Source organism: Pseudorca crassidens, chromosome 2, assembly GCF_039906515.1.
Source record: "Pseudorca crassidens isolate mPseCra1 chromosome 2, mPseCra1.hap1, whole genome shotgun sequence".
NCBI classification, from domain to species: Eukaryota; Metazoa; Chordata; class Mammalia; order Artiodactyla; family Delphinidae; genus Pseudorca; species Pseudorca crassidens.
This window is the reverse complement of record NC_090297.1, coordinates 98,514,768-98,542,413: the sequence shown is the minus strand read 5'-3', so window position 1 is coordinate 98,542,413 and position 27,646 is coordinate 98,514,768. Positions and strand designations below refer to the sequence as shown.

The window sequence follows — 27,646 nt, the reverse complement described above, 5'->3', positions numbered from 1 at the left end:
TGACCCTTTGGGGCTGAGACCGTTGAGAGTTGAAGCTTAGGGCTTGCATAGTTCTGACGTTCCACATGCCAAGCAGCATCTGCGTCCATACCTCCATGACTGACCTTGTTGTCAGTGCAGCCCCTCTCCAGTCATGCTATGACTTCGGTTTTACATCCTTTGCTTTGTTTTGTTTCTTGGCCGTTGCTTTAGGGCTTACAGTATACAACTTTAACTTATCATGTACTTCTTTCATATATTATACTGATTCACGATAGTATAAGAATCTTACTTCCATTTCTTCTCTCTCAGCCTTTGTGCTATTGTTGTCATACATTTTACTTCTACATATTTTATACACCCCACAATTCATTGTTATAAAATTGTAAAGAGATTTAAAGAATAAGGAAAACAATCTTTCAAATTTACCCACATAGTTACCATTTCTAGTGCTCTTCATTTTCCCTTCCTTGTACAGCTAACGGAATTTGTATTTCTATACTGCAGGTTTGCTGGTGATAAGTTCTTTCAGACTGTGCATGTTTGAGAAAAGTCTCTATTTTGCCTTTGTTTTGAAAGGTATTTTCACCAGGTATAGAATTCTAGGTTGACAGTTTTTTCCTCAGTACTCTAAAGCTATCACTCCACTGTCTTCAGGATTGTATTGTTATCAAAGAGAATTCTGCTGTAATTCTTATCCTTGTTCATCTGTATAGAATATGGTCTTTTACCTCTGCTTGTTTTGAAGGTTTTCTCTTTATCACTGGTTTTAAACAATTTGATTATGATATTCCTTGGTGTACTTTCCTTCATGTTTCCTGTGCTTGGGGTTCTTATTTTCATCAAATTTGGAAAAATTTGGCCATTATTTGTTCAAATATTTTCCTTCAGGGACTTCAGTTATATATTGTGACTTGAATTTGTCCCAATGCTCACTGATATTCTGTTCACTGTTAAAAATCTTTATGTTTCATTATGAATGGTTTTTATTGGTATTTTTTCAACTATTCCTTCCATACTGTGTAATCTGCTATTAATACCATCCAATGTTTTTTTCCATCTCAGATAGTGTGGTTTTCATTTCTAGAAGTTTGAGCTATGTCTTTGCTTTATCTTTCATGTCTCAAATTAACAAACTGAATCTTTCCTCTATCTCCTTGAACATAAGGAATACAGTTATAATAGCTGTTTTAATATAATTATATACTAATTCTACTACTGTGTCATTTTTCATTAATTTTCAATTGATTGCTTTTTCTCCTAATTATGGACCCAATTTTTCTGCTTCTTTGTGTGCCTGGTAATTTTTGATTAGATGCTAGATATTGTGATTTGAACCTTTTTTTAAATATAATTTTTTAAAAAATTTATTTATTTTTGGCTGTGTTGGGTCTTCGTTGCTGCACGCAGGCTTTCTCTAGCTGTGGCGAGTGGGGGCTACTCTTCATTGCGGTGTGTACTCTTCTCATCGCGGTGACTTCTCTTGTTGTGGAGCACAGGCCCTAGGCGTGTGGGCTTCAGTAGTTGTGGCTTGCGGGCTCTAGCGCACAGGCTCAGCGGTTGTGGCACACGGGCTTAGTTGCTCCTCGGCATGTGGGATCTTCCTGGACCAGGGCTTGAACCCGTTTCCCCTGCATTGGCAGGTGATTCTTAACCACTGTGCCACCAGGGAAATCCCTTTTTTTTTTTTTTGTAGCCATGCTGTGTGGCATGTGGAATCTTAATTCCCTGACCAGGGATTGAACCCATGCTCCTTGTAGTGGAAGCGTGGAATCTTAACCACTAGACCACCAGGGAATTCCCTGATTTTAGCTTTTTGGGTACAGATATTTTTGTTTTCCTATACAAATTCTTGAGCTTTGTTCTGGGATGCAGTCATTTGCAAATAGTTTGACCCTTTTTTAGTTTTTCTTTTAAACTTTTTTTTAAGGTGGGAGCAGAGCAGCACTTAGGCTAATTTTGGCCCACTATAGAGACAAAGCCTTCTGAGTGAATACTCTATCCCATGTTCCAGGAATTATGAGATTTGTCATTCTGGTTAGTGAGAATGAAAACTACGCACAGTCCCAGGAGAGCTCTGAGTATTGTTCCCTCTAATCCTTTCGGGTGGCTCTCATTGGCTTTTGGGCATTTCCTCACATGCATATGTTGATTAGTACTTAGTTGAAGACCCCAGAGGAATCCTTTGAGGATCTCAGGACCTCTCTCTCATTGCATCTCTCTTGTCTACAATACTCTTATCTTCCAACTCTCAGCTTTATCTCCTGTACTTAGGGAGATTGCCAGGCCTACCTTGATTCCCCTTTCACTGCTGGGTCAATCATAGGACTCACTTCATTTGTTTTCCATCTCTATCCTTTGTTGCCTGATGTCCAGTCTCTTGAAAATTGTTGTTTAATATATTTTGCTCAGTGTTTAGTTGTTTTAGATGGGAGAACAAATCCAGTCCCTATTATTCCATCTTGGTCAGAAGCAGAATTTTCTAAACTTTTAAAAAACATATCTTTTGACTCCATACTCTAATCTTTGTATTTATGGTGCATTTATACTTGTGTGTACTGCATTATTGAATATTTTCCTGACAAAAGAGAAATTTTGTTTTGACTAGCATTGATGAGAAATTAATTGCCCACTTATAATTTTACACATCTAATAATTGGAAGAATTTTCTAGAGACCAGCTTCTGGCTTCATACATTTAAAACATTGTTTGTCCTCCATTTCCGATTTTACTTTTAGGGCCAGGTTCTATAAGGTATATTTATATCAATACAACCTTTGGTGCTTCTCCTTCACATCATTATGCAAGGTGAGGCAGCACAATGCTTGATAGGACCACTCCTGGAAGCCATTTCTACACTGGGATGGCTAGTAAAAACTCAACTATACACGAAAGTGACTGCAAACCACGTAAATATATTTTACTCAAAAAATAACCCCTTATTCAATTTACCTTTAGCTAAATTCTCAAAATGCTGTGGCCACCACTCCAAGGTCACCCAACACGGGGGAAAGTGTGATGTAGATGCCACCGTGAAAAGAGACAGCAGTCTTAACTGACTACAGTTAAAATACTTACTTTTTCAAATTTTATAAAAACATATGACCATATGAACACATTGCTTGGGCCCTTCATGTTTGGAAGGGGCTGTGCCAATCATGGTCCTTGAAGCTTAACTTCATGGTAAGTCTGCCTCTGCTCATGATGCCTCTTTGGTTCAGGCTCCCAGTGATCCACCAAATAGAGCCCAAATTCTTCTCCTGGGCGGACTGGGCCCTTTCCTGAACCCATTTACTTCTCCAGATCCACACTGCCACCCAGACTTCTCACCATGCTGGTTGGCAACTCGGTGCATTGCATACATTTTTCTCATTACCTGGAATACCCTTAATTGCCTTCTTTTCCTGGGAGCATCTACCTCTCCTTCAAGAGCAGATTGAGTGTCATTTCCTCCGTGAGACCATTCCTGACTCCACTGGTGATTGTGTCACCACAGCTTATTCCTATTTTTATCTTTTTGATTTTTCACTCTTTTCAGAAGCAGAGGAAAGCTTCATTCTTTGATCAAAGAATGGAGAGGTGTGAGCTAGTGCTCCTGAGTACAAGATCTCCCTGAAAGGCCCTCAGCAGGGCTGTTTTATAAGGATCTTGTCAGCGGCAGGAGGATGGAATTCCGGGCAGTCTGGCACAGCTGTGCTGCCCCTGACACTCACTCCAGATCACAGTGCCGGGTGTGTGTCCCTGCACACAGCCTGCCGCCGCCATCTTGAATTGCAGTGTGTGCTGGGCATCTCTGCACACGACCCGCCGAGCTCAAGTGTCGGGCACAGCCATTTTGCTGAAGTGCTGGGGGACAAGGCCTCTGCACTCGGCACCCTATGAGCAAGTGAAACTGGTGTCAGGACTTACTGAAGCTCGGGTCCTTTATGTCTCATGAAGAAGGAATTCGTCGAGAGGTAAGAAGTAGATTTACTAAGGGGACACACACTCCATAGAATGTGGTCCGTCTCCAAAGGCTTGAGAGCGGCCTCCAATTTTTATTATAGTCCGCATAATACCGTGTTTCGCGTTGTCTCTCCCACCAGCATTTAAAGCCCCTAAGGCCCTGTAACTTATTTATTTCTCTATCCCAGTGCGTAAGTCAGTGAGTTGTACCTAGTAGGAGCTAATGTATGCATGTTTGAACGAATGAAATCTCTTTGTTTTCCTCCCACAGAGTGCTGGCTCTTGCTCACTTATTTGTCTTATTAAGGTTTTTGTTTGTTTCAGCATAAACAGTAAAGGAGGAGTGAGACATTTTTGAAACATACTTAAATGAACGAATGAATATATAAATAAATGTTGATAGAGTCATCCTGACCCTCGTGTAACAAATAGTTATGGATGATCTACTATTAGGAGCTACATAATACTAGTAGCTATCGCTTTCTGAGTGCTTACTTATGCCCTAACTAGTTTGGAGTCTTAGATTTGCTCAGTTAAGGCTCACAATCCTATGAAGCGGTTTCTGGTATGCCCTGCCCTTCTACTAGTTTGGGCTTCCATCCGTGCCTAAGGCAGGGACTGTGGCTGAGCTCCCGACTAGGCCATCAGGGAGGTGGCAGAGCGCGGATGTGGGGAGGGGACGCACCCCGCCCGTGCCAGCAGGTCTGAAGCGGGTCCCTTCCAGACCGCTGACCCGTCCTTTTCTAAGGAGGTGGGTGTGCGGCTACACCTCGGTGTAGAGAGAATCTTAGCGACTGAAACACCAGGGGGCGCTAGCAATTCAGCTTTCCGATGAAGGACGGGGCTGCCGTGGCAACCTCTCAGCTTCCTCTCTGGACTCGCAGCCCTGGAGCCGCCCTTTCGCCCGCTGCTTCTTTTCACAAAGGCTGCAGATCTGCAGACTACTCACCCTGTGCTACGTACTTGCCCGGTTTATCTCATTTCATTCTCACAAAACCCTAAGAGGAAGGTTCTCATATCTTCACTACATTGATGCTGAAACGAAGGCTAGCGAGGTTAATTGACTCGCTCAAGGTTACGCAGAGGATGGCAGAGTCCTTGTTCTGAACGACTTTTCTTGCTCCTCCTACTTCTGCATCCCCACGTCCTACGTACACAGATTATACACATACCCCTATCAGCGCAAACCAGGATCCTTCTCCCTTCTGTTTATTTAAATCCGATGTCTCTAGACCCACAGATTTCCCTGCTCTACTGAACTTCATAGGCACTTGGGGCCTCATCACCCACTTGGGGCACCTGCTGCCCAGCACTGCCCTGAGATGTCACATCTGCAAGGCTTGTTCCCCCATCAGTGTGTAAATTCCAGCCTTTAGCATGAGGCTTCACACAGAGTCAGTGCTTAATAAACATAACCTGAATAAGTGACAGGCAGGCACATAAAATGTGTGTGTGTGTGTGTGTGTGTGTGTGTGTGTCCTCAGTATAGCTCAGGGTCTGCAGAGAGACAGCAACAACAAAAACCTGTTGAAAATATGTGAATGAGGATTTAATAGTTTAACATTACTATTTTGCTCTACCTCCTTTATGTTTGTATCCAGCTGGGACTGAAAACTCCCAGAAGGTAAGGATGAGGAATGTTCGCATGCGTGTGTGTGTGTGTGTGTGTGTGTGTATGTGCGTAGGGGGTGTACTGGGGGAAACCGAGGAGACTGGGGCAGAGCTTTCCCATGGTGAGAATAAGGCTCACATAGAGTATGTGTGTGTGTGTGTGTGTGAGAGAGAGAGAGAGAGAGATGCCAAGATCTGAGTTAGAGCAGAAGGAAAATGAGCCCTGAATAGGAGCCTTGTGTGTGGCCCTGTGGTGCTGACTCACCAAGACTCAGGAGAGGAAAATACACTAGGGATGAAGAAGGGGCCTGTATGTTGTGGCCACCACTGTACCACCCTGAGGACACCCTGTCTGCTCTGAGGCCCAAATGGTCTTGAAAGGCTTTGATTTGGGTTAGGTGGGCTAGGAGTGGGGAGTGGGCACTACAGAGAACGGAGATGGGTAAGTCTTTTGAGAATGCAAAAGACCCTTCCTGGGAGAGCTATGGGTTTGAGTTCGGGTGGGAAAGGAGAAGCACGACGAGGAGGTGTCTCTCCCCATGTATTCAGTCGCCCTCTCCTCCACAGGCAGGTGTGGCAGGTCAGATTCACAAGCGGGGAGGGATAGATGCTCATGGCTTCAGTGGCTTCTTGTCCACACCTGAGGAACAAGACATGCCTTATGAGTAAGTGCTTCCCAGAGCTGATGCTACCGATGGAGGCATGGCCTGGGAGTAGAAGCTCCACAATCCTCCCCACTCCCAGCCTCACCTCAGCCGTCAAACTGGTTAAGAAACAGGAGGACAGGATTTTTGCGGCAACCAGGATGGCAAGCAGCCCTAGGCCAAAAGGCAGAGGACAAAGCCCAGGTGAACAGGATCAAAGGTCAGACATTGTAGAGCAACAGGTGAGAGGAGGAAGGAGTGCCCGAGGGAGCAGCTAGGGCTGGGCTAGGGATTCTGATCCCAAGTCTGCTAGGGAAGGAGTGGGTAGCTGAAGCGGAAGGAGGGAGCCAGACTGACTTTTCAACCCAGGCCTCGTTCTCCTCATCTGTAGGACGAGGGAGCTACAATCAAGGGTCTCTAAGCTTCCTTCTCGCTCTAACACTTGATGACTCCATGTGTGTAGGTGATCATCCCCCTTTCTCCCTACCAAAGCCCCCACTCCTTCAGTGTCCTGTTCCTAGCTCAAAGTCTCAGAAGAAAGCTAGTGAGTCAGTGGATTCATACTTAGGTGTATGACTGACCATAAGCTAATATTCTGAACTCCCCAAATGTATTAAATAGCTTTGACTATAGTATGGCCACTGGAAGGAGAGTGGACTTGAAGGCCAAACGGATGAAGGTTTGAATCCCAGCTGTGCCGCTGAATCTCAGCCCTGCTCCGCTGTAGGACCTTGAACAATGTACTGTGCCTCAGTAGGTATTCGTTACTTTATGGGTCAAGCAGGAATAACCTGCCTCTTTTAGTAGTTGAGTTGATTAAATGAAGTAACATATGTAATATACCTGATTGAGAGCTTGGCACCAAATAAAATACTCGGAAAATGTGTCCACCCACCTTTAGAGGACTTAACCATGGCTAGAAAGAACAGAGTCTGAGAGATTAAGGTGCAAGAGGCTTACCAGAGAGAACCCTTGGGATCCACAGCAAGAGAGGGGAGGGGAGGAAAATGGAGGGGCAGGAAAGCCGAGCTGCAACACAGTCTCAGTAGAGGGTTCAGCCAACCCTACAGGGGGTTTTGAAGCTGAGATGTCCCTTCAGAGCTCCCTTGATTTGGGACAAGGAGGCCAGGTCTTTATATTCCATATCAATCAATCTTTAGATATGAACTGCCCATGGATGGAGATGTGACCTTGGTCAAATTGCTTTGTTTCAGTTAAGGCAATTCCTGTAAGGGGCTTATAGCCAAGGGCTGTTTCCTGTCAGCATTTTCTGCAGCTAGGAAAATAAATCTTTCATTCCTGAAGGGAGACCTGAGTGTCTGCCATGTTGAATTAGTGAGTAGGACTCTTGTCAGGGATAAGGCCTGTTGCTACCCTTCCCAGTAATTTCTCCAAGCCAACCATTTCACAGTGGTGTGCAGAGCCACGAGCCCTTCCCTGTGCCCCTCCAGTCTAACAGCAGCACAAGTAGTCACACCACTGGGAGAAAAGGGGAAGCTGCTTCTACATCCCTCCAAGCGAATCACTTGTAGGTGTTCCAGAAGTACCCACTGGATTCTTTTCGAAGCTCGTCTTTTCTCTTTTGCTTATAGAGATTTAGAGGGTAGGAGGGGGACATTTATGTGTAACGCAGCAAGGTCCTTTCTCAACTTGCCTTTTGCCCGTTCCTAGGTCTTCCCTACAAGTTATTTGAGAATGTTTTGCAGAGTGCTGTGGCCTGAGAGCTCCTTCTTATACCAGCCCGAGCCCTTGCAGAGAGCACACCACATTGCTGTCTGTCTCCCTGAAACAGGACTCAGCTCTTTTTTTTTTTTCGTGGTATGCGGGCCTCTCACTGTTGTGGCCTCCCTCTCCCGTTGCGGAGCACAGGCTCCAGACGCGCAGGCCCAGGGGCCATGGCTCACGGGCCCAGCCGCTCCGCAGCATGTGGGATCCTCCCGGACTGGGGCACGAACCCGTGTCCCCTGCATCGGCAGGCAGACTCTCAACCACTGCGCCACCAGGGAAGCTCAGGACTCAGCTCTTGGGGCCCTCTTGTGCCTCTCTCTCTGACCTCATCCTAAGACCAAGACAAGCCAACTGAAACATAATGCAAACACAGGGAGATAGTGCAGAACTCCAGGTAAGTAATGCTTTGGTGAGAGGAGTAAAGATACTTGCTTCTTTTCTAGTTAACTTTTTCCTGCCCACAAAGATCTGTTTTTGCTAGGACCACCTTTAACGACCCTAAATGGCATTTAAACCCCACTTGAATTATTCAGTTGTCTCTGGTAACTTTGTGTTGTTGTGCACCCCCCAACCAGAGCGTGAGTACCTTGAGGTTTTCTACGGTAGCCACTTTGGTTTCTGTCTCATCTTAAATATCTAAGAAACATGAGTTGCTTGAGGGGAATTAAGATGTTCTGTTTTTGTTCCATTTACTTGACCTGATAAAGGTCTCTAGGTTAGGGTGGTGGTGGAGTAGCATGATGTCCTGCAAGGTTTAAACCTGCCTCATGCTAAGAAGCAGCCCAGGCACTTACCTTGAGCTCCACCTTGGTCTACTCATCAGAATCTCCAGGGGGAAGGGCCTGGAACTGGCGTCATGAGTGACTCTGGACATTCTCATTTGGGAAGCAGGTAGTGGAAAGAGCAAAGTACTGGGTTTTCAATTCAGGCCCTGTCACTTACTAAGGTCTCTACTACAAATCTGGTCTTCAACTACCTCACATGCACACTGGGGATGATATAACACCTCACAGCACCCTTGTGCAAATTAGTAAGGGAATATGTGTGTGGAATCATTAACATGGTGCTTGGAATCCAAGTAGGCACTCTTGACTCCGAGTATCATTGACATTCTAGCAAAACAGATTCTAGAGCTCAAGACATCTCCTTAGGTTAGAGGCAAGTAAGTTCTTGTGAAAGAACAGGTATGGGCTATGAGGCACTATTTCTCGAAATGTGATCCTCAGACCACCTGCATCACCTGGCCCCTAGGCCCAATCCCCAGGAATCCTTATTTTTAGCAGGATTCCCTTAAGCACAATAAAGTTTAAGAATCACTACCCCAGTCTCCTTTCTCCTCCTTTACTTGCACCAATGAACTGGCCATTGATATGTGAGCAGATGGGTGGACAGGCTCTCAAGTTTTCTCAACTAGTTTTATATCAATTAAATTAAAGTTACTCCTGTGGAACAAACAATGCTCATTGCCTACCTCTGATGCATTATGAAAACACAAACTACTTTGAAGCAGCATTTCTCAAAAGACATTTGAAGTTCTGTTTCAAGGGCTAAGCATCAGAAGCGCTCTTTATAAATCACACACACACACACACAAATTGACAAGGCAGCATTGCTGAAGTGAGGCTGTTATGAAAAAATGGATATACCCTGTGTTTGTTGAAATGATCATTAATTGGCTTAAATGCTGGGAACTTAGATATGTAAACATCCACACTGTTTGAACATCTTTTGTACATCAAAGGATTTTCAAGTGCTTCTGTCTGGCTACACTAGCATTTGCTAACAGTGTAGCAGCAACAGCACTGGACTAGGAGACAAGAGATGCATTAGTCATTTGTAAAATGAGAGGGCTGGACAAGATCAGGCGTTCTTAGAGCACATGATTCATGAATGGCGTCAGGGTCTCTGGACACCGTGAAGCCATCAACCAAATTTTGCACATAAGCATATACATTTTTCTGGGGACAGAGTCTAGCTGTTTTTAGATTCTCAAAAGGTCCAGAATCCCCAGATGGTTTAAAAATTACAGACTGGATTATTGTGAAGACTTCTCCCAGCTCTAAGATTCTAAGGAAAACCGATGTCCCAGCTCCTTTTGGGGTCTAACCTGGATGGGTCACTGACTTCGTTTGTTTTTTTAAAGCCAGGAGTGAGTGCTCCCTCTTCACCAATCTGCTCCTTCCCCAACAAAATCGGCCCTGTTGTGCAACATTCTTCATTTCGTACAAACAAGACTATTTTTTGCCCAGACAGTAGGATTTAACTTGTTTTAATGAAGTCTGCTATAAAAACAGGTGAAGACTTCTGCACGGTACATTTGGCTTTACACATGTTAAGGACTAGTTAATGCTTGTGCTATGCATTGCACAGCATTATAATCTGTTGACCAGTAACATAGCTTTTGCAACACGGGTTAAGACCAAAATTGTGAATCACAGAACTTTTACTTAGCACACACACAATCTACAGCAAACTTAAATACTAATCTATAATACCTAACTGGATTATTGGATCCATTGCAGTATTGTGCTTATTTATCTCAGAAGATAGGCAACTAGCAAAAATACACATTTCTTTTGCATTTCCCCACCCCCATATTACACTGTAAAAGAAATACATTATTCAGTGCACTTCCTAAGAAATAAACTTCCTTATTGTATCTCTCTCTCTCTATATCTATGCCAAAACAAAAGAAGAGCACAATGCAATTTGTAAGATTACCATTTAAAGCAAGAGGTAATAACACTCTGGGATTATAGCCCCCTCTTCTGCTTAGAAAGTTCAGCTATTTTATCATCCAGTTCGTGTGACTATGCACGGGAATAAAACTTAATGCATGATTGCTCTGGGAAGTTTAAGATAACCCCTTTGTCATTTGGTAGACACGCTGAGGCATTAATAGTATTTGAACTTTTTGATGTATTGTCTTTAGTCAAACCATAAGCTGTGCAGACACCAATATACTCCATAGTCATTTATCTTGATTTCCATCACTTGCTTTTCCCCCATCAACTCATGTTGGATTAAGAGGAAATAGATTTAAATTATAGCAGGTCAGTGGCTGCTGGATAGATGTTGGCTAGAAAAATGTATGTGAGGACACCAAGGCCTCTTCATCCTTGTGGACACAAAATCATGTACCCACCATGTCTGAGCTGGGTTGCAGACAGTCTTGTTTGGAAGAGAAGAAGAGTCATTATACTCTGCGGAGTTTGTTGGCTGTGCTAGCCAACAGGTTGGAAAGTCTGGAGGCTTCTGTCCTCACAAACTTGCTGTGATGGAAATGACCGAAGTTTCTAGAATGAAAGAGGCTGCAGCTTGGCAGCTTGCAGGCTAAATCCAGCTGCAGAAGTGTTTAACTAGCAGTATTTAAATATTTCTGGATCAGTTCTTGATATTTAAAAATGAGAATGTTTCTCATGAAAATTTGGATTTCATAAAAATTTTAGGAGCTGGTAACCCGGGTCTAGCATTCTTGCATGGCAACAAGCAGCTGAAACTGAACAGGGGATGCCCTTTGTAACGGGGCTTGGGCACTTCAGTTTGCTACAGCTCCCACTGCTCCCAGCTGTCACACATCACTTGAGTGACCGACCTGTTTCACTCATTTGTATGACCAGTTGAGTTTTGTGACACTGGGTTGGTTTGGCCTTGTCTTCTTTTGATGCTGAAGACCTGATTTCATTTGAAATTTTCCCCTCCTGGTGGACAAGAGTCCTCCTGTGATTGACTGGGTCCCAGCTATAACTAGTTGTTTTGGTAGGTAATCTTAACATGCATTTCTACTCGTCCTTTATGCTATATTGCAAACTCCAAAGATACAATCACACTATTATTTATGTGTTTAAGTGTGTGTATGTTAAACACGTAAAAGGGGTGTTTATCTATACAGATGCATGTATACTTCCATTTAGGCAAAAGTTAATTTGGTTCCACAGATAGACACAGAGTGCTGGCAGCTTGGAGAAAAGTGTTAACAGTTTGCTAAAACCTGTATAATTCTGACTTATAATATTACAAAGACAGTGAACTTTAAGTTATTGCTTTTTCATTACAGAATAAAGATCTCATTCTGTTGCAAAACTTTTATACAGAATGAGTAACCATTTCCTATTCAAGTAATAGCAATCGGAATCAGAAGTTCCTTACGCAACAGTAGATGCCTGAAGATATTTTTGAAGGATATGTGATTTCACTGTATTCAAAAACTTATGCAGGAAACTGGGAGCGATGTAATTTTTCAAAAGTACAAGAAAATCAGCACCCCAACTGCTTAATGTTCAGGAGGCTTGCTCAAGGGCTCTATAAAGCTCAGCTTTGTGGCGAGTTCACACCCACCTTTAGGATTCCCATTCTACTTATGCAGCCTTGTTTCTGAACACAAAGCTTGTATTAAAAAAGTAAAAGACGATTAAAAGCAGTGTTGGTTTTTAACATTCAGAATTCACAGAGGATCTCATTTTTTGCAGTTAAATGATCCATTTTGTGTTACTGCTGCAGAATCACATTCATATGGCAGTCTAATTTCAGGCACTTTTATAACATGTTCATCTGGAATAAAAAGTCTGCATGAGCCACTTCCACATAATTCATAATAAGTGTTGAGTGATTCTAGTCTCCAGATAGACAGGAAATCACCATCTGGTACTCAATTAGCTTTCTCCATCATAACACGATGGTGACTGCAAAGCTTAGACATCTTTGAGGTGCCCTTCTAGCTTTAGCACAAAGATGTGAATCATAAAAATCCAAACTACTTAGTTTCTACCTAAAAAATACAAAAAGGTGAAATACACTAAATGTATTATACAGATAGTTTCAGCTACTATCAAAATAAATAACATGATCTGACTCAATGGTTTGACTCTGAGCTCTTGGATGAAATCTGATGGAACGTCAAATGTGGAGACTCCCTCCTAGGGACTAGCTACTGGTAGGCAAAAGTATCTCAACGTCCTTGCCATTGGCTACGACAGCATTAGAAGAGCAGCTGCTGGCAAGGTCTTCTGTGGTGGTCAAAGAGGATGCCTGGGGATGAGGTTTGGTCAGTGGAGTGGCAGCAGATGGAGAAGGAGTGAGGCCAGGTTTCTTGGGTGGGATGGGTGGAGGGTTTCCTCTCTCAGCTCTGGGGACGGTAGGGGACTTGATCCCTGGAGACAGGGGGCTCAGAGGACTAGACACTTTCCCTGGAGTAGGTGAATGGCTGGTGTCACCTCTTGGGCTGGCAGTGTTGGCCAGATTTCGATAGTCTGTGCCAAAGGGAGAGCTGTTGGGAGACACGGGCTTGATTGGTCCTTGCTGGCTAGTGAATCTGGAGAGCACCTGGGTGACTGTGTTTCGGGCCAGCTGCTTGGCGGCAGAGTTGTCTATGAGGGTTGGGGATAGATCCCTGGATGGAGGGCTCTGTAGACCACTAGCTTGTTGGTCCTGATCTGCTTGGGACTGAAATTTGTGCCGAGCTGCATGGAACCGCTGGTTGATCCCTACTTGGTAGGATGACTGGTAGCCAGGGCTGCTAGCTGATGACCCCAATAAGCGCTTAGTTAGTACTGGTGAAGAGCAAGGAGAGGATGTGAGAGAGGAAGAGGCAGTGCTGCTGGGAGACAGTGAGCTCCCACTGGAAGGGAGGTGACCAGACGCTGGGACTGGAGTCTCTATTCCCACAGGACACCCACCATTCTCTACTGCTTTCTCTTGGGCCAATCCCACAGGCTTCTCTCGTGGAGGCGCTTGGTTTTCTACACTGCTGCCTGTTATCAGCTCCTTGGTAGTTTGCATGTCTGGGTCAAAATGTCCATTGGTTTTTGCATAAGAGTAAGCAGGAGTGGTGGGACCAGGCAGCCCTGTGGCTGTTACCTTGGCCGTGCTGCTCCCATGGGTTCTTTCTGCCTGAAAACTCTCCGTTTGGCAAAATACGGACACTAGCACAGGTGGCTCAGTTGCTGTGCCTTTAGACAGGGTTACTGGTTTCTTCACTTGCGCGCTGGGGCTACTTTGCTGGTGCAAAGCCTCTAGGTCCTTCACTATCTTCTTCAAACTCTCCATCTCTTCTTTCAGAGTTCTGGTCCGGTTCTCTTCTCGGTTCAGCTTTGCTCTCAGTTGTTCCCTTTCAATGTCAAACTCAGACAACTGCTTCTCCACCTGGGCCTCCGTCTGCAAGCCCCGCTTCCTCTCAGCAGCCAGCTCTTCCTCCAGCTTGCTCACCCGGCTCTTCTCCTTCTCTAGTTTCAGGCTCAGCTCTCCCGCCTTCTGGCCCTCCTCGGCGGCCTTGTTGGTGGCCTTCTTGCACTCGCGCACCAGCATGGAGGAGAGCTGCTTGTGGCGGGAGCGTTCCTCTTCCAGCTGACTGGAGAGCTTCTTCTGCTCTTTTTCAAACTTTTTCACTTGGGACTTTTCAAATTCCAACTACAAAAGAATGCCACCCCACATCTTGATTAGAGTAAGGAAACAAAGAGATACTGAAAAAGTGTTATCAAGTAGAGTGCATCAAGCTAGCTGTTTTCTGGCACATGGGATTACCATGTATGCCATGTGCTTACATCAAATATTTAAGTATCAGAACACCTAACATAAAAATGTACACACTACGACTTAATCTTTCTTTGATGATTTAGGAGGCACTTCTAGTTCTTATTGTCTCAGGGTTATTAGTGGGAATCTGAATCATCATTGTGTTTTATGTTATGGAAAGTTCAGGGGATCAGAGCCAATCGAAACAGCAGAAAGGCATATCAACCAGATGTTGTGCTGAATGCTGCTGAAAACTTCTAAAGCTTCCATAATAATTCTCTCTGGTCTTAAAAACAAACAAACATTAAATAGTTGCATTTGAATCGTTCTTCTTATACAAATGCCATCTGCTTTAATCATCATCCCAACCCTATTTAAGGCACAGAGTGAGAGGGAAAGGGTCGAAGGAACCCTTTTAGTCAGTGTTTTTCAAACTCTGAGACTCATTCATGGACGGCAAAACCATTTAGTAAGCCGTGATCAGAAATAAAAGAAAAGGAAATAGAAGTGAAAATATCAATGTGTATTATAAGCAGTAAGGGTTATGTATAATTTCATGAGATTTTTGTTTCAGGCATATGTATATATGTGTATATATACTGGGTTGTGATGTAAAATGTATTTCTTACTAGGAGTCCTAAGTCAAAAAAAGTTGGAGAGTTCAAAGTTAGTGTTCCCCAAAGTGTGTTCTATGGAATGACAGTCCCATAGTGAATGATCTATGTTAAAAGATTTTACGAAAACATAAATTTGCTAAACACAGAATACCCTATCTTGTTCTTGAAGACTCACAGCGTGCTTCTGCATACTAAAGGGTCTAACAAATTGGAGTTAGAAACCTCTTTAACTTTAATCCAGTAATTCCCAGACTTATTTGACCACAAAGCCCCCTTTTTTTGAGCAACACCAATTTACACCCTGCAGAATAATCTTCAAGAAATGCTACTCTAGGCAAATGCTGCTCTGAGCCCCTCCACCTTAATTACCTGTTGAGTCAGCCGCTCTCTCTCCTTCTCCAGCATGTAGGTGACATCATCTCCTTCAGCTGTGTCCTGTGCATGCCTTTGCCTTTCTTCCTCAAGGTCTAGGATTACCTTTAAGGAATTAAAAAAAAAAATCATTTTCAAATATCAAGGAGCCACACTTAGAATACAATTAAATACTAAGTGTCTTTCTAAGCACCCAAGATCATTCCATAGATAAATAAATAAGTAAATCCCAGTCAGGGCCATCAAGGAGCACACTGTCTAGAAGGGTGAAAGATATGTAAGCTATGTGCTAGGAAACAATACAGTACATACTTATCCGAGGTAACACGAAGTGGCATGTAAATAGAAGAGAGCAACTCATTAGCTGTAGGGGCTGAGAAGGTTTCAGAGAATTAATACAAGTTTGGTGGGACTAGGGGACAGATGTAGGTGATGAAACAAGGCAGGACCACGGAAAGCTGAAAGCTGAGGCTCTCCCTTGATGTTCCAATCACTGGAGGTACCAGAGAGTGAAGCCTAAAATTAAACATTTCAAATAGGTGACACCCTAACTGTGCCTTGCTTAATTAATGTATGCATTTCGTGTACAGTAGATAAGAGGAGAAAAGACTCTCTTGACTTTATCCTGCATAGGAAAAGGCTCAATTATTGAGATCTTAAGTGGAGATTTTTCACAAGGCTTTTTTCTTTTTTTGCGGTACGCGGGCCTCTCACTGTTGTGGCCTCTCCCATCGCAGAGCACAGGCTCCGGACGCGTAGGCTCAGCGTCCATGGCTCACGGGCCCAGCCGCTCCGCGGCATGTGGGATCCTCCTGGACCGGGGCACAAACCCGTGTCCCCTGCATCGGCAGGCGGACTCTCAACCACCGCGCCACCAGGGAAGCCCCACAAGGCTTTTAAATTAAGCTGCCTACCCCATTCCACTTATCCTTGTGTCAAGGGATTAAGCCCAATTTTAAGAATACAAATTTAAAGGGACATTTCCCCACATAATCCTGCCTACAACTGCATAATATTCCAATGGCTATGGATTTCTTCGTAGCTTCTGCTCATGCTTCAGAGGTGCCTTGGCCTAGACCTCCCTAGGCCAGAGCACTGTCATCCCAATGGCCATTTCCTATTGTTTCTCCTCACTAACAACTGTTATTAAAGGAGAGAGAAAACTTTCTGGGACTCCTTTTTAAATACAAAAATGAAAACATTTTGGTGTATTTCCTACTGGTTAAAAAAAGAGAAAACTTTGGCAACTTAATAGAAAGAACAGCTTTTGGCTAAAGGTGGTAGATCATCTCCTCTCCCTCCGGAGAGCCGTCTAAAATGATAGAAATGGGATGAAAAGAATAAAACCCCACAAAGTCAAAAAGAGAGACTTTGGCAGACGAGAAATTTTACTGCCATTCTGAAGAAAGCAAGTGTCTGGAGGAGTGGTAACTACTTTGGTACGGGGGAGGAAGCTGCTGTGCGCTGCAGGACCCCAAGGACATATGGAAGCTGCAGGTGGTAGATACTGCACCGGGGAGGTGAGGTGTAGGAGGGAAGACAAGGGCACTGGCTCCAAGTTCATATTTTCAGAAGAGTTATTCGTCCCCGCAATCTGATTCCTGTACACAGAATGCTCAGCCAGGCATCTACTGCCCGGGAATACACCAGATGTTTATCCTCTAAAGAAACAGAATGTGACAGGCTCCAGATCTAGTAATAACAGATATGACAGAGAATGAGGGTGAGGAAAGGGTATTATGTTTGTTTTGGGAAGATGGCAGGGGTGGAGAGAAGGGAGGTAGACACCGTGTAAGATAATGAAATCCACATCTATAATAAAAGAAAGTAAATATGTGTCTAAAATATGAATAGAAATATGGAAGTTAGCTGCCAAAATAAACAGTTAAAAGAAAAAAGAGGTTGTCTCTAATACTGAGGAGGAGAGAGAATGGGAAGGGGTGGACTAGGGAACCCTATTTTTCGTAATAAGCAGAGTAACCATATAATTGACTGTTCAAACCACTAACATGTCTGAGAGCCAAAGCGGGTATTGTTAACAACTATGCCAAGGCAACAGGCTTAAACTGGAATTCTCTCAGGCAAACTGGGACTATATGCACCCTAATTATAAGCTTCTAGTTTGATGTCTAACAAAGTCAGTGTTCTACTTTGATAAAACACTTAAGATCAGATAGGCAGCTGTTTTAAAATATTTAATAGTATCTTACACTGAAATACAGTGTTAGGGAATTCTGAATTTTTTAACTCTTCCTCTCCCCAATCACCTAGAACCATAAACTATCCCAACACTACACCTTCAATGGGCATGACAGCCAGCCAGCCCTTCAGTACAACTCAGTTACTTCATGTATGAAATAGAAAACAGGCCTGCCCATCAAACAAGGATGTTGTGAAGATTTTCTCATAATATTAAGTAAAAGCCCCCAAATTTAGGCAACTACCTCAGTCTCACTGACACCTTTTAAATTGGGGCATAAATGTCTTCAGATTACTTCAGTCTAGTCCAGAGGTTAAACTTTTCTGGGTCTTGGGGAACTCTGAGAATTCAAGTAAGGATATGGGGAAAAAATTCATTTTCTACAAAATGCATAAACTTTTGGCACTCTGTATATTTTCTGGGGGATCATGGAATATCTGAGACCCATTCGTGGTTAAGAACTCCCACTTTGGCCTTTTGTTTGGACTCTGTGAAGGGAAAGAAAAATCATGGGCAAGACCTAAGCCCTTAAGCACTTTGTCAGATGCATTTTAAGCAGATTGCTCTCTAAAGCAGGTAACCATAAAAGTAAACGAAGGTCCATCAAACTGCAGCTGCTAACCCAATTTTTTCAGAATAAAATGCTTCCTACTAAATGCACTGATGTCCCCCCTTGTTGATATAAATCTAAACCAATAGTTCTTAAAAATGCAGACTCTAGCCAAGCATTTTTTCCAGGCCAAATCTGAGCCATAAATGATAAGTCGGGGAATGAAATCACAAGCACTAGAAGAATTCCAAGGAGATGAGGTAGAGGAAAGCACAGGTTTGCCTTCCTAACACACACACACACACACACACACACACACACACACACACACACACACACACACACACACACACACACACACACACACACACACACACACACACACTCTCTTTCCTAACAGGGTAGAACAGCTTTAAGGTAAACAACCCTAGGGACTGTTTATGGTTTCATGAGAAGTAAAATGCAGTGAAACTCAAAACTAGAAATAAATGAAATAGTCTATTGGCTTGTATGTTTATGGTCAGGTAAATTCTCTAATTCTTTCTCTCTCTCTCTCTCTGATATAGCATTCCCCAAATACCTGTTAATCTTTCTATTTATCACTTAAGTAAGCAAATAGGGAACACTCCGTTCAGCTACAAGGCTTGGTCAAGCCCCAGTTTGTTGCCAAAGTTTGGATGACCAAGAGTTGAAAAAACATACCAAGTGTTTTGGAGTGTCATATCAAGAAGAAATGCCATCTGAAATAATGCGTCTGGCACACTGCCTAAATTTAACATTTGGAATAACCTGCGTTTTCTATCTCCTGGCTCTTAGGTAAGCTCAGGGGCTTTTTTACACCTGTGAGACCTCCCAGTTAAGTTACTGTGAGAGCGGGCAGCTGACGGGAAAGTGTCAGGCATTTCAGGAGTCTGCAGGTGCACGTCAGCGGTGAACCCACCTTGCGGTGCCTGCTCTCTGCGGCAGCCAGCTGCGACAGCATGCGCTCCTGCATGTTCTTGCACTGCTTCATCACCACCTTAAGAATCGAGAGCGGGTTTGTGCAGACTGGCTGCTTCTCGCCATCGTTCTTCTCCTTCAGTGTTTCAAAGTCTCTCTGGAGTGCCATTAAAGGATCACTGATGTTATATTTTCCATAGCGTTCTTCAATGAAAGTATCTCTGTGTTGGGCCTGGGAAAGAAAGGAAAATAAGCATTTTGCTTTCAAATACTGCTGAGGAGGGGATCTGCTAGTAGTTAGACATCAAAGGCAGTGGTGTGAGTATGAAGTAACCTTTTGACTACAAATCAGACAGGGTCATCTAAGTATAGACATAACATCAGAAAAGGGGCATAGCATATTAATGGGAACAAATACTTATGTAAAGCTAAGTACCAGTTAGACATTGATCTAAGTGTTTAGGTTCAGGTTATTTAAATTTTACAACCCTATAAGGTAGTGCTATCATCTCCATTTTGCAGATGAGAAAATTACTACGGAGAGGTCAAGTGACTTGTTTCAGGTTACTCATCTAGCAAGCTGTCAGAATTGGGATTTAAACCCAGGCAGCCTGGCTCTAGAGTCTGTGACCTTAACCACCACACTTACTGCCTCAGCTTATGAATGCTTCTATTACCAACAGGTATATCTCATCTTTTCTGTGTTATGGCATTTACATTTCTAAAATACGGTAAGCATAATACCTTTAAGAGTTTATATGTTTAGAGACCTAACCAGCTGGCTGTAGATAAGTAAAGGATGCTAAAGACATTTTTACATTATAATCGAGGACTGTTTGTGATTTGTCCACATAGAACTTCACTCAATTTTTGGCCGGGCAAGAGGGTGGAGGCACTCACCACTAGAGGTGCAGACAAAGTCCTTCTACCTGCTGCCAAATTCCACCCCCCTCTTCTAACCTCTGTTCAGCTGTCTTCCATCCTCCTTTCTGTCCCCTTCAGGGCTTGGTGAGCTTCGGGGATGAAAGGGAACTTGAGCAGGGAATGTGGGCTGGTGCTTGGAGTCTGGCCTGCGGCTTTGGGCCTGGGCGCCAAGTCAGGTCGAATGATCAGGAAGGGAGTGAAAGGAGATTCTTAGGCTTCCCTCTTACGTCTTCTAGGAAAGACTTGAAGTACTATTTCATATAAGCATCATATATTACGTGCAGGTGAACAGAGTGAAATTAACAATTACTCTACTAAACAGACATTTAATTGTTTCCTGAGACATTTTACAAAAAAAAAAAATGAAGTGTTAATAGAGGGTTGTGGAAACTTTCTCAAAAATCATAGCAAAGTACTATATAATTTAAGCTTTCAAATGAAATCTAGTTATGAAAATTACTGTTATTTCTCAAGTTTTAAAAATTATTTCATCAGGAGATACCACCACCCACAAATGGGAACCCATTTGAAAAGAAAAATACACAATTCAGTGACCATGCTTAAAAAACAAAAACCCTCAAGAAAATAAAGCAAACATGGGGTTTCTCTGACATGTTTCAGTGCTGAAAATTTGATGCCTCCTTCCTCATTAAGAGACTGTCCAAGTTCAAGACTCAGGAATTAGCCTTGTGTTACAAATTTGTGTTGGTATCAGTTGGCAGATGTTCAAAGCAGAGTTAGAAGCCCTGGTGGTCTTACTTCTGGCTGGACTACAACTGTCTTAAGTGATGACATTATTGGAGTATTTGGATAACATTTGTATACTAAACATTTGAAGAGTGAAATTCATTTGTTCCTTTAAGTTACTGATTACCATCCCCTAACCTTATTACAAGTGTGCGTGTGTGTGTGTGTGGGTGTGCACATGTGAGCATGTGGATTGAAGGGGGGAGGGATTTGAAAGACAGAATCCTATTTTTTTTTAGGTCCAAATTAAAAGGAAATTTTCAGTAAAATTTCAAATTAATCTTGTCTATTTAGGATAGAGGAAGACAAGACCAATTCCAAAATTGGCTATTTTTATTAGTGTTTTTAAGAATCATGGCAAGAATAGACAAAAAAGCTAATTTTTAGTTACATATTTAAGAGCATTAATGTCAAAGAACATGGAACTCATCAATGTTTTCTTTTCATTAAGAACATCTGTTTCTTTAAGTTCAGGTATAAAAACATGAGACTGATAACCCAGGATTCACTGAAAGTATCTATTTGTAGCTATTAATGTCCTAAGGCAAATCCTCGTTTAGAAAAACACAGACAAAGCAAGAGAAAAAAAAAAAAACTCTTTAAGAAGTTGAAATTCCACTCTTCTGTCACATCTTTTATTCATGATTACTGTTTCTGTATGATTAGCTATGGAAAAGAAACAATTATTGGTACTAAAATTGGTTTAGTAGGGCAAAAAGGAAAAAGTGAACCTGAGTATTTTTATGACCTTTCCTTTTCAGAACACCATGGAGAAAGTGGGATGGGAGGGCAGAGCTGGGAGTACAATTCATAATCTTGATGCTAAGAAGCTGCATCTGCTAAGAAGCTCGCTCTCTCAGGTTTCAGGATATAGTTAACTAATCCTTAAAAATATAACTTTTTAAATAAAACCCACACTGTTATTATCCTGTAGAATTAATAAGCATCACAGAGTTACAAGCAATGGATGAGGAGCTTCGTTGGTGAGGCCTCAGACTTCTCTGAGAATAGTTGTTAAGCTGTCTGTTTTCTCTTGAAGTATTTCACAGTAATTCTATAATCACTTGCATAGTAATTACAAGTTATACAAAATTGGTAGCTTCACACATAAATGAAAAGAATCTGCAGAATAATCTAAAAAAGGCTCCTTGTCACAAAACAATTATTTTAAGTACAATTTAAGTAAAATAAAACAATTATTTTAAGTATAAAATAATAGTTATGGGACCCGAATATGGGAAAAGTGAATTCTGTATTTATTATACCAAACACTGGATTGGAAAATGGGAGATGGAACATAGTATTTTCCATCCAACTTAATGCTTCAGTCAGGTGAACTGTACGTATTTACACACTTAACAGCACAAATAATAACAACAATAACTAAAAATAGATGTTAAGATTTGACAAATGAAAGAAGAGCTTTAGTGGAGGTGTGCATTGGTTATCTATTCCTGCATAACAAATTACTCCCCAATTTAAATGCTTAGTAAACATTTTTTATCTCATACAGTTTCTGAGGGTCAGGAATCTGGGAGGGGCTGAGGGCTGAGCTGGGTGCTTCTGGCTCAGTGTCTCATGAGGTTGCAGTCAAGCTGCTGGCCAAGGATGCAGCCATCTGAGGGCACGACTAGGGCTGGAGGATCCATTTCCAAGCTTAGTTGTTGGGCTAGGCCTTGGTTCCTTGCACGTACTGGCTTCCAACAGAGCAAGTGATGTGAGAGAGTGAGAGACACATCCAGATGGAAGTCCCACTGTCTTATAACCTAATCTCAGAAGTGACTTACCATCATTTCTGGTGTATTCTAGCAATCACACAGACCAACCCTGGTAAATGTGGGTGGATGGGGGACTACTTAAGGGTGTGAATATCAGGAGGGAGGACCACTGGGGGCCATCGTGGAGGCTGGTTATCAACGTGAATGACTGGACATGCTACCACTACCGTTTATGTTTCAGGTCAAAATTTAGAGGCTAAGTACCTGTACTAAAAACTATCAAGGCTGAGTTTTAATATTTTAATGAAATTCCAGCTATTTTATAAGAACTTTAAAATGATCTGGATTTCACTTTGGGGGAGAGGAGTTCAGGAGTACAGCTAAAATCAATCAATTTCTTGCAATTTCATTATTTTTACTTCAATGACAACATATATTTTAACTGAACAGAAATTCCTACATTGTCAGAAAACACAATGATCTTTATTTCAGACAACAGTAAAGTAACTGGCTGGTTAGACAGATTCAATGATAGAAGATATTACTATAGCAGACAAAACATACTAGTCATCTATTACTCATTTATTTTTACTGTTATAGGCTGAATGAAACACACCACTACTGAAAGCTTAAAATAAAACCACATAATATCCTTGGATATGCCATGTTTGCTCTCCAAAAATTTCAGCTTTGCTATGATAAACTACAAAAAGAAATATGAAGCAATCACCATCTCTCTATAATAAATAATATAATTATAATAAATAACATACACGTATATATCATATATACATAAATAATAGTTCAATAATATTATATGTAGATAATAGTATACATACATACATATATATATATATGTATATATATATATTTTTTGACTGCATTGGGTCTTCGTTGCTGTGTGCGGGCTTTCTGTAGTTGCAGCAAGCCAGGGCTACTCTTCATTGTGGTGCGCGGCCTTCTCATTGCAGTGGCTTCACTTGTTGCAGAGCACAGGCTCTGGCGCCCAGGCTTCAGTAGTTGTGGTGTGTGGGCTCAGCAGTTGTGGTGCACGGGCTTAGTTGCTCCACAGCACGTGGGATCTTCCTGGACCAGGGATCGAACCTGTGTCCCCTGCATTGGCAGGCGGATTCTTAACCACTGTGCCACCAGGGAAGTCCCGATAATGGTATAAATTATATATGTATTTCAATCTTAAAATAGGAAATCAATCTCTTTATTCTTTGGATGATAATCACCAACATGAAAAGTGGTTCCAAATGTAAAGGTGAAGAATTATGGCCCATTTAAATGGGGGCTTATATTTAAGTACAAGGTTTTATTTTCAAGACTCAGGCTGATACCAGAACTGTATTAGAATATGCAATTTTGCCATTTATTGCCAATTCTGAAGTGATACTTATAAAAGTAAACAGCAATATAAACATTATGCCTTTAAAAATATCTGAATACTTCTATGTCAGGGATCAGAAAGACAAAAAACGTGATTCCAAAATGGTTTTTATTAATGTTACCAAAAGCATGTTAAAAGGAATCCTTTTTACACACAATTTGAATCTATTAATCTTCAAATCATTTATACTCTGGAGTCCCTAATAAACTATAAATAGCTGCCTGAACAACTGGAAATAAAGCAACCGTTCTGGATAAAGATGATAATAACATTACAAGTATAACCTTTGTTCTGGAAGTTCCTTTTTACTTGCCGAAAGAAAACCAGATTTTACTGTTTGATAATATTGATAAAAGAGGATTTAGCCTCATTGGAATTCAACTAATTTCTGGAAAATGGCACAAAATTTATCATGGGAGGGCTTCCCTGGTGGCGCAGTGGTTGAGAGTCCGCCTGCCAATGCAGGGGACACAGGTTCGTGCCCTGGTCCGGGAAGATCCCACATGCCGCAGAGTGGCTAGGCCCGTGAGCCATGGCCGCTGAGCCTGCGCGTCGGGAGCCTGTGCTCTGCAACGGGAGAGGCCACAACAGTGAGAGGCCCACGTACCGCAAAAAAAAAAAAAAAAAAAAAAAAAAATATATATATATATATATATATATACATATATATATATATATCATGGGAGCAAAAAGAGAAAATTTTCATCATTTAAAAAATATGTCTAATATATTATTGAAAACCAAGTGCTCCTTCTACTTAACCATAAATGCTGTATTCTCAGATCTGGTCTTTTCTATATGTTTATTTTCTTTAATACGTTTGGGCCCTAGAGTCTAACAGAACTGGGATTATATCCTGTCGCTACTATTTTCTGTATTACCTTTAGTAACAACCTTAACTTCTCTGTGCCTCAGATTCCTCATCTGTAGAATGACAGTAACAATCTACCTATAGGTTTGTTATAAAAATTAAATGAGTAATATAAAATGCTTCCTATAGTACCTGACACAAAGTAAGTACTATAAATATGAATTATTTTTTTCAATAACCGAATTTAGAATATAGATTTTCCTGTTTTAGAGCCAATGACTTAAACTCAACCCCACAGACTTAAGATTCTGTAAAATTGGATCAGGCTAGTAAATCTCCATTAAAAGCAAAACGAAATTCACCAATCCCAGATAACTCAGAAGTAACACATCACTAAAAATGTATCAGGAACCTGGATAACCAATAACATTCTATTTACTTAGCAATCAATCCTGAACTGGCATGTGACATATTATATAATGTGGTCAATTGATATTTATCTCTTGCATTGTTATTAAACACTTCTCACTCTTCTGTCTTTTCTTTCAACCTACTTAGATTGCAAGTGATCTGAAGGAAAAAGCACTTAATACATCTTTCTTCTTCCTACATCCTATATTTTGCCTTAAGTCCAAGACATGTAACATATTTTCCAGCCTCTTTCCCGATGTCTTAGCCTCTCCTTAGTCTCATCATTTTAGTGAGGTCAATATTTTATTTTGCTGTTAGTGAAATCTAGAATTTACTTAGTATAATCACTTAAGGTAATATCGATATATATATTTAGCAAACTGACTTTGAAGCAGATGAGCTTCAAAGATTCCCCTTGTATTTTTAATAAAACGTTCATCACCCTGGTAAAAAAAAAAAAAAAAGATTCCCCTTGGGGTCAGTCTGCAACCACAGATATTTATAAAAGCAATTATTTACATAAGTTCAGAGGATCACGTTACCATATTATTTGACTACAGTGTAATAAATTCTTTTGAAGACTAAAAATGGTAAGTTTAGTACAAATAGCTACACGTGTAGTACTTCTAGCTAGTAGACTGCTTATTGATAGAATAAGAATATGGGTAAACAGAACAATGTAGCTGCTTCAACATTCAGATTTGAGAGAGTCCTGAGAAAACTCCTAATGAAACTGAAATAGGTGTGCTGAGTTTTTTTGTCTTTGTTCTATTATTTTAGTCTATGTATGTGATTGAAACAAGTTACATATACATTTTGGACTGGGTCTAAATAAAAAACTTTTTGAGGTGGGGAAGAAAATGTGTAAGGGATTCTATAAGACCTGAACAAATTAATGCTCTGAATATAATAATTTGAAAGTATAATTTTTTTTTTTTTTTGAGAAAGAGCACGCTTTATTGGGAAGAGAGCATTGCACGCGACCAATATATGAAGAGAGCTGGATGGGCGTCCTACACATCATGCTCAAAAGGTACTCAGGATGCTGTGCTAATGAAGATCAGCTGGAACATGGACTCCTGGAAAACTTCCCCAACCTCACACCTCTGAGGGATCACACACTTCCAACCTTTTCCCGGAAGGCAACTGTGGTCCACTAGAGAGAGAGTCCCTCAGGGGTGCCTTGTTGTTTTTTATAAAGAACATTTTCTTTAAACTTTTTGAAGTCTTCATTAGTTACTTTTATCCTACATTCTCTCAAGGCCATCAGACCAGCTTCCATACAGATTGCCTTGATGTTGGCATCAGAGAGGTCATCTTTAGCCATGATCAAGTCATCCAGGGTTAGTGTCATCCTGCTCGTGTGGATGTGAAAGATGCGCTTCTTCGTCTTTTCATCCGGCAAGGGGAACTCTATCTTCCAGTCAATGTGGGCTGGTCTGTAAGTGCTGGGTCCAAAGTCTCTATTTGGTTTGTGGCCATGATAACTTTCATGTCTCCCCTTGAATCAAACCCATCCAACTGGTTCAACAGCTCCAACATTGTTCACTGAATTTCTCTCTCACCACCAGAATTTGAATCATACCTTTCTGACCCAATAGCATCAATTTCATCAATAAACACAATGGATGGTGCATGTTCTTCAGCAACTCAAAGCAGTTCCCGAACAAGATTGGGCCCATTGCCTAGATAACTTCTAAATAAGTTCAGAGCCAACCACTCTCAAGAAAGTGGCCGAGTTTTGGTTTGCTACTGCTTTGGCTAGGAAGGTTTTACCTGTGCCGGGTGGACCACACAGAATGACCCCCTTAGGGGGCTTTATACCCATCTCTTCATAATATTTAGGATGAGTGAGTGGAAGTTCCACAGATTCCTTAATTTCCTGGATTTGGTTGTCCAATGCTCCAATATCAGCATAGGTCTCCTGGGGGGCCTTTTCCACCTTCATCACTGTGATCAAGGGATCTATGTCATCCATCAGCACCCCTATCACAGCATGCACCTGTGGCTGAGCAGGACCAAGCAGCCCGGTTCCGGCATATCCTTGTCTACAAATGAAAGAATGCTGACATAGTGTTCTGAGCCCACAGACGTAGACACTATGGCATGATTGTCATCAATGACCTCTTCCAAGATTCCTACCGACATTGGGGTGCCCCTGAGATCACCCACCTTTGATCTTTCCTCCTCTTGCTTTTCTTCTAAAGGCCTCATTTGTTCCTGATTTCTAATGAATTCTTCCTCCATGAGAAGACAGTCTTCAATTCTCTCTAACTTCAATATTAACCAGCACTGAGTGTGAGATGTCACCAGGGGCAGTATGCTGGCAGCATCTGGTCCCTTTGTTCTCTTCTTCTTTTGCCCCACTCTAGCTGGTATAGGAGATTCATAATTCTTTTTCTTATCCTTGTCATCATCCTTTCCACCTCCAGGACCATGACCACCACTCTTTCACGCATCTTGCTTCGGCCACTTGAGCCGCTGCTGCCAGAAGTCGAAAGTATAATTTTTAATGCTGCATTAGATCTTAATCTCTTTTATTCAGGG

At 41.9% G+C, this 27,646-nt stretch overlaps 2 protein-coding genes across 11 annotated transcripts in view; one reads left to right on the top strand and one right to left on the bottom strand.

Annotated features, from left to right (window-relative positions):
- Positions 1-26,319, top strand: part of ST7L (suppression of tumorigenicity 7 like) — a 150,839-nt gene extending 124,520 nt beyond the window's left edge. For 7 of the 9 annotated variants that reach the window (XM_067727273.1, XM_067727268.1, XM_067727270.1 and 4 more), the window contains one exon: positions 26,044-26,319. In XM_067727273.1, the coding sequence (XP_067583374.1) occupies positions 26,044-26,259 (216 nt within the window). In that variant the 3' untranslated portion in view covers positions 26,260-26,319. Of the gene's footprint in view, positions 1-3,517; positions 3,952-26,043 lie in introns of those variants that run through there. The other 2 variants (XM_067727265.1, XM_067727267.1) reach the window with 2 other exon arrangements.
- CTTNBP2NL (CTTNBP2 N-terminal like) overlaps positions 10,161-27,646 on the bottom strand; it is a 66,574-nt gene continuing 49,088 nt past the window's right edge. For both annotated transcript variants that reach the window (XM_067727262.1, XM_067727263.1), the window contains exons 3-5: positions 19,097-19,327; positions 15,404-15,511; positions 10,161-14,312 (exon numbers count right to left, since the gene is read on the bottom strand). In XM_067727262.1, coding sequence (XP_067583363.1) covers positions 12,831-14,312; positions 15,404-15,511; positions 19,097-19,327 — 1,821 coding nt within the window. In that variant the 3' untranslated portion in view covers positions 10,161-12,830. The remainder of the gene's footprint in view (positions 14,313-15,403; positions 15,512-19,096; positions 19,328-27,646) is intronic.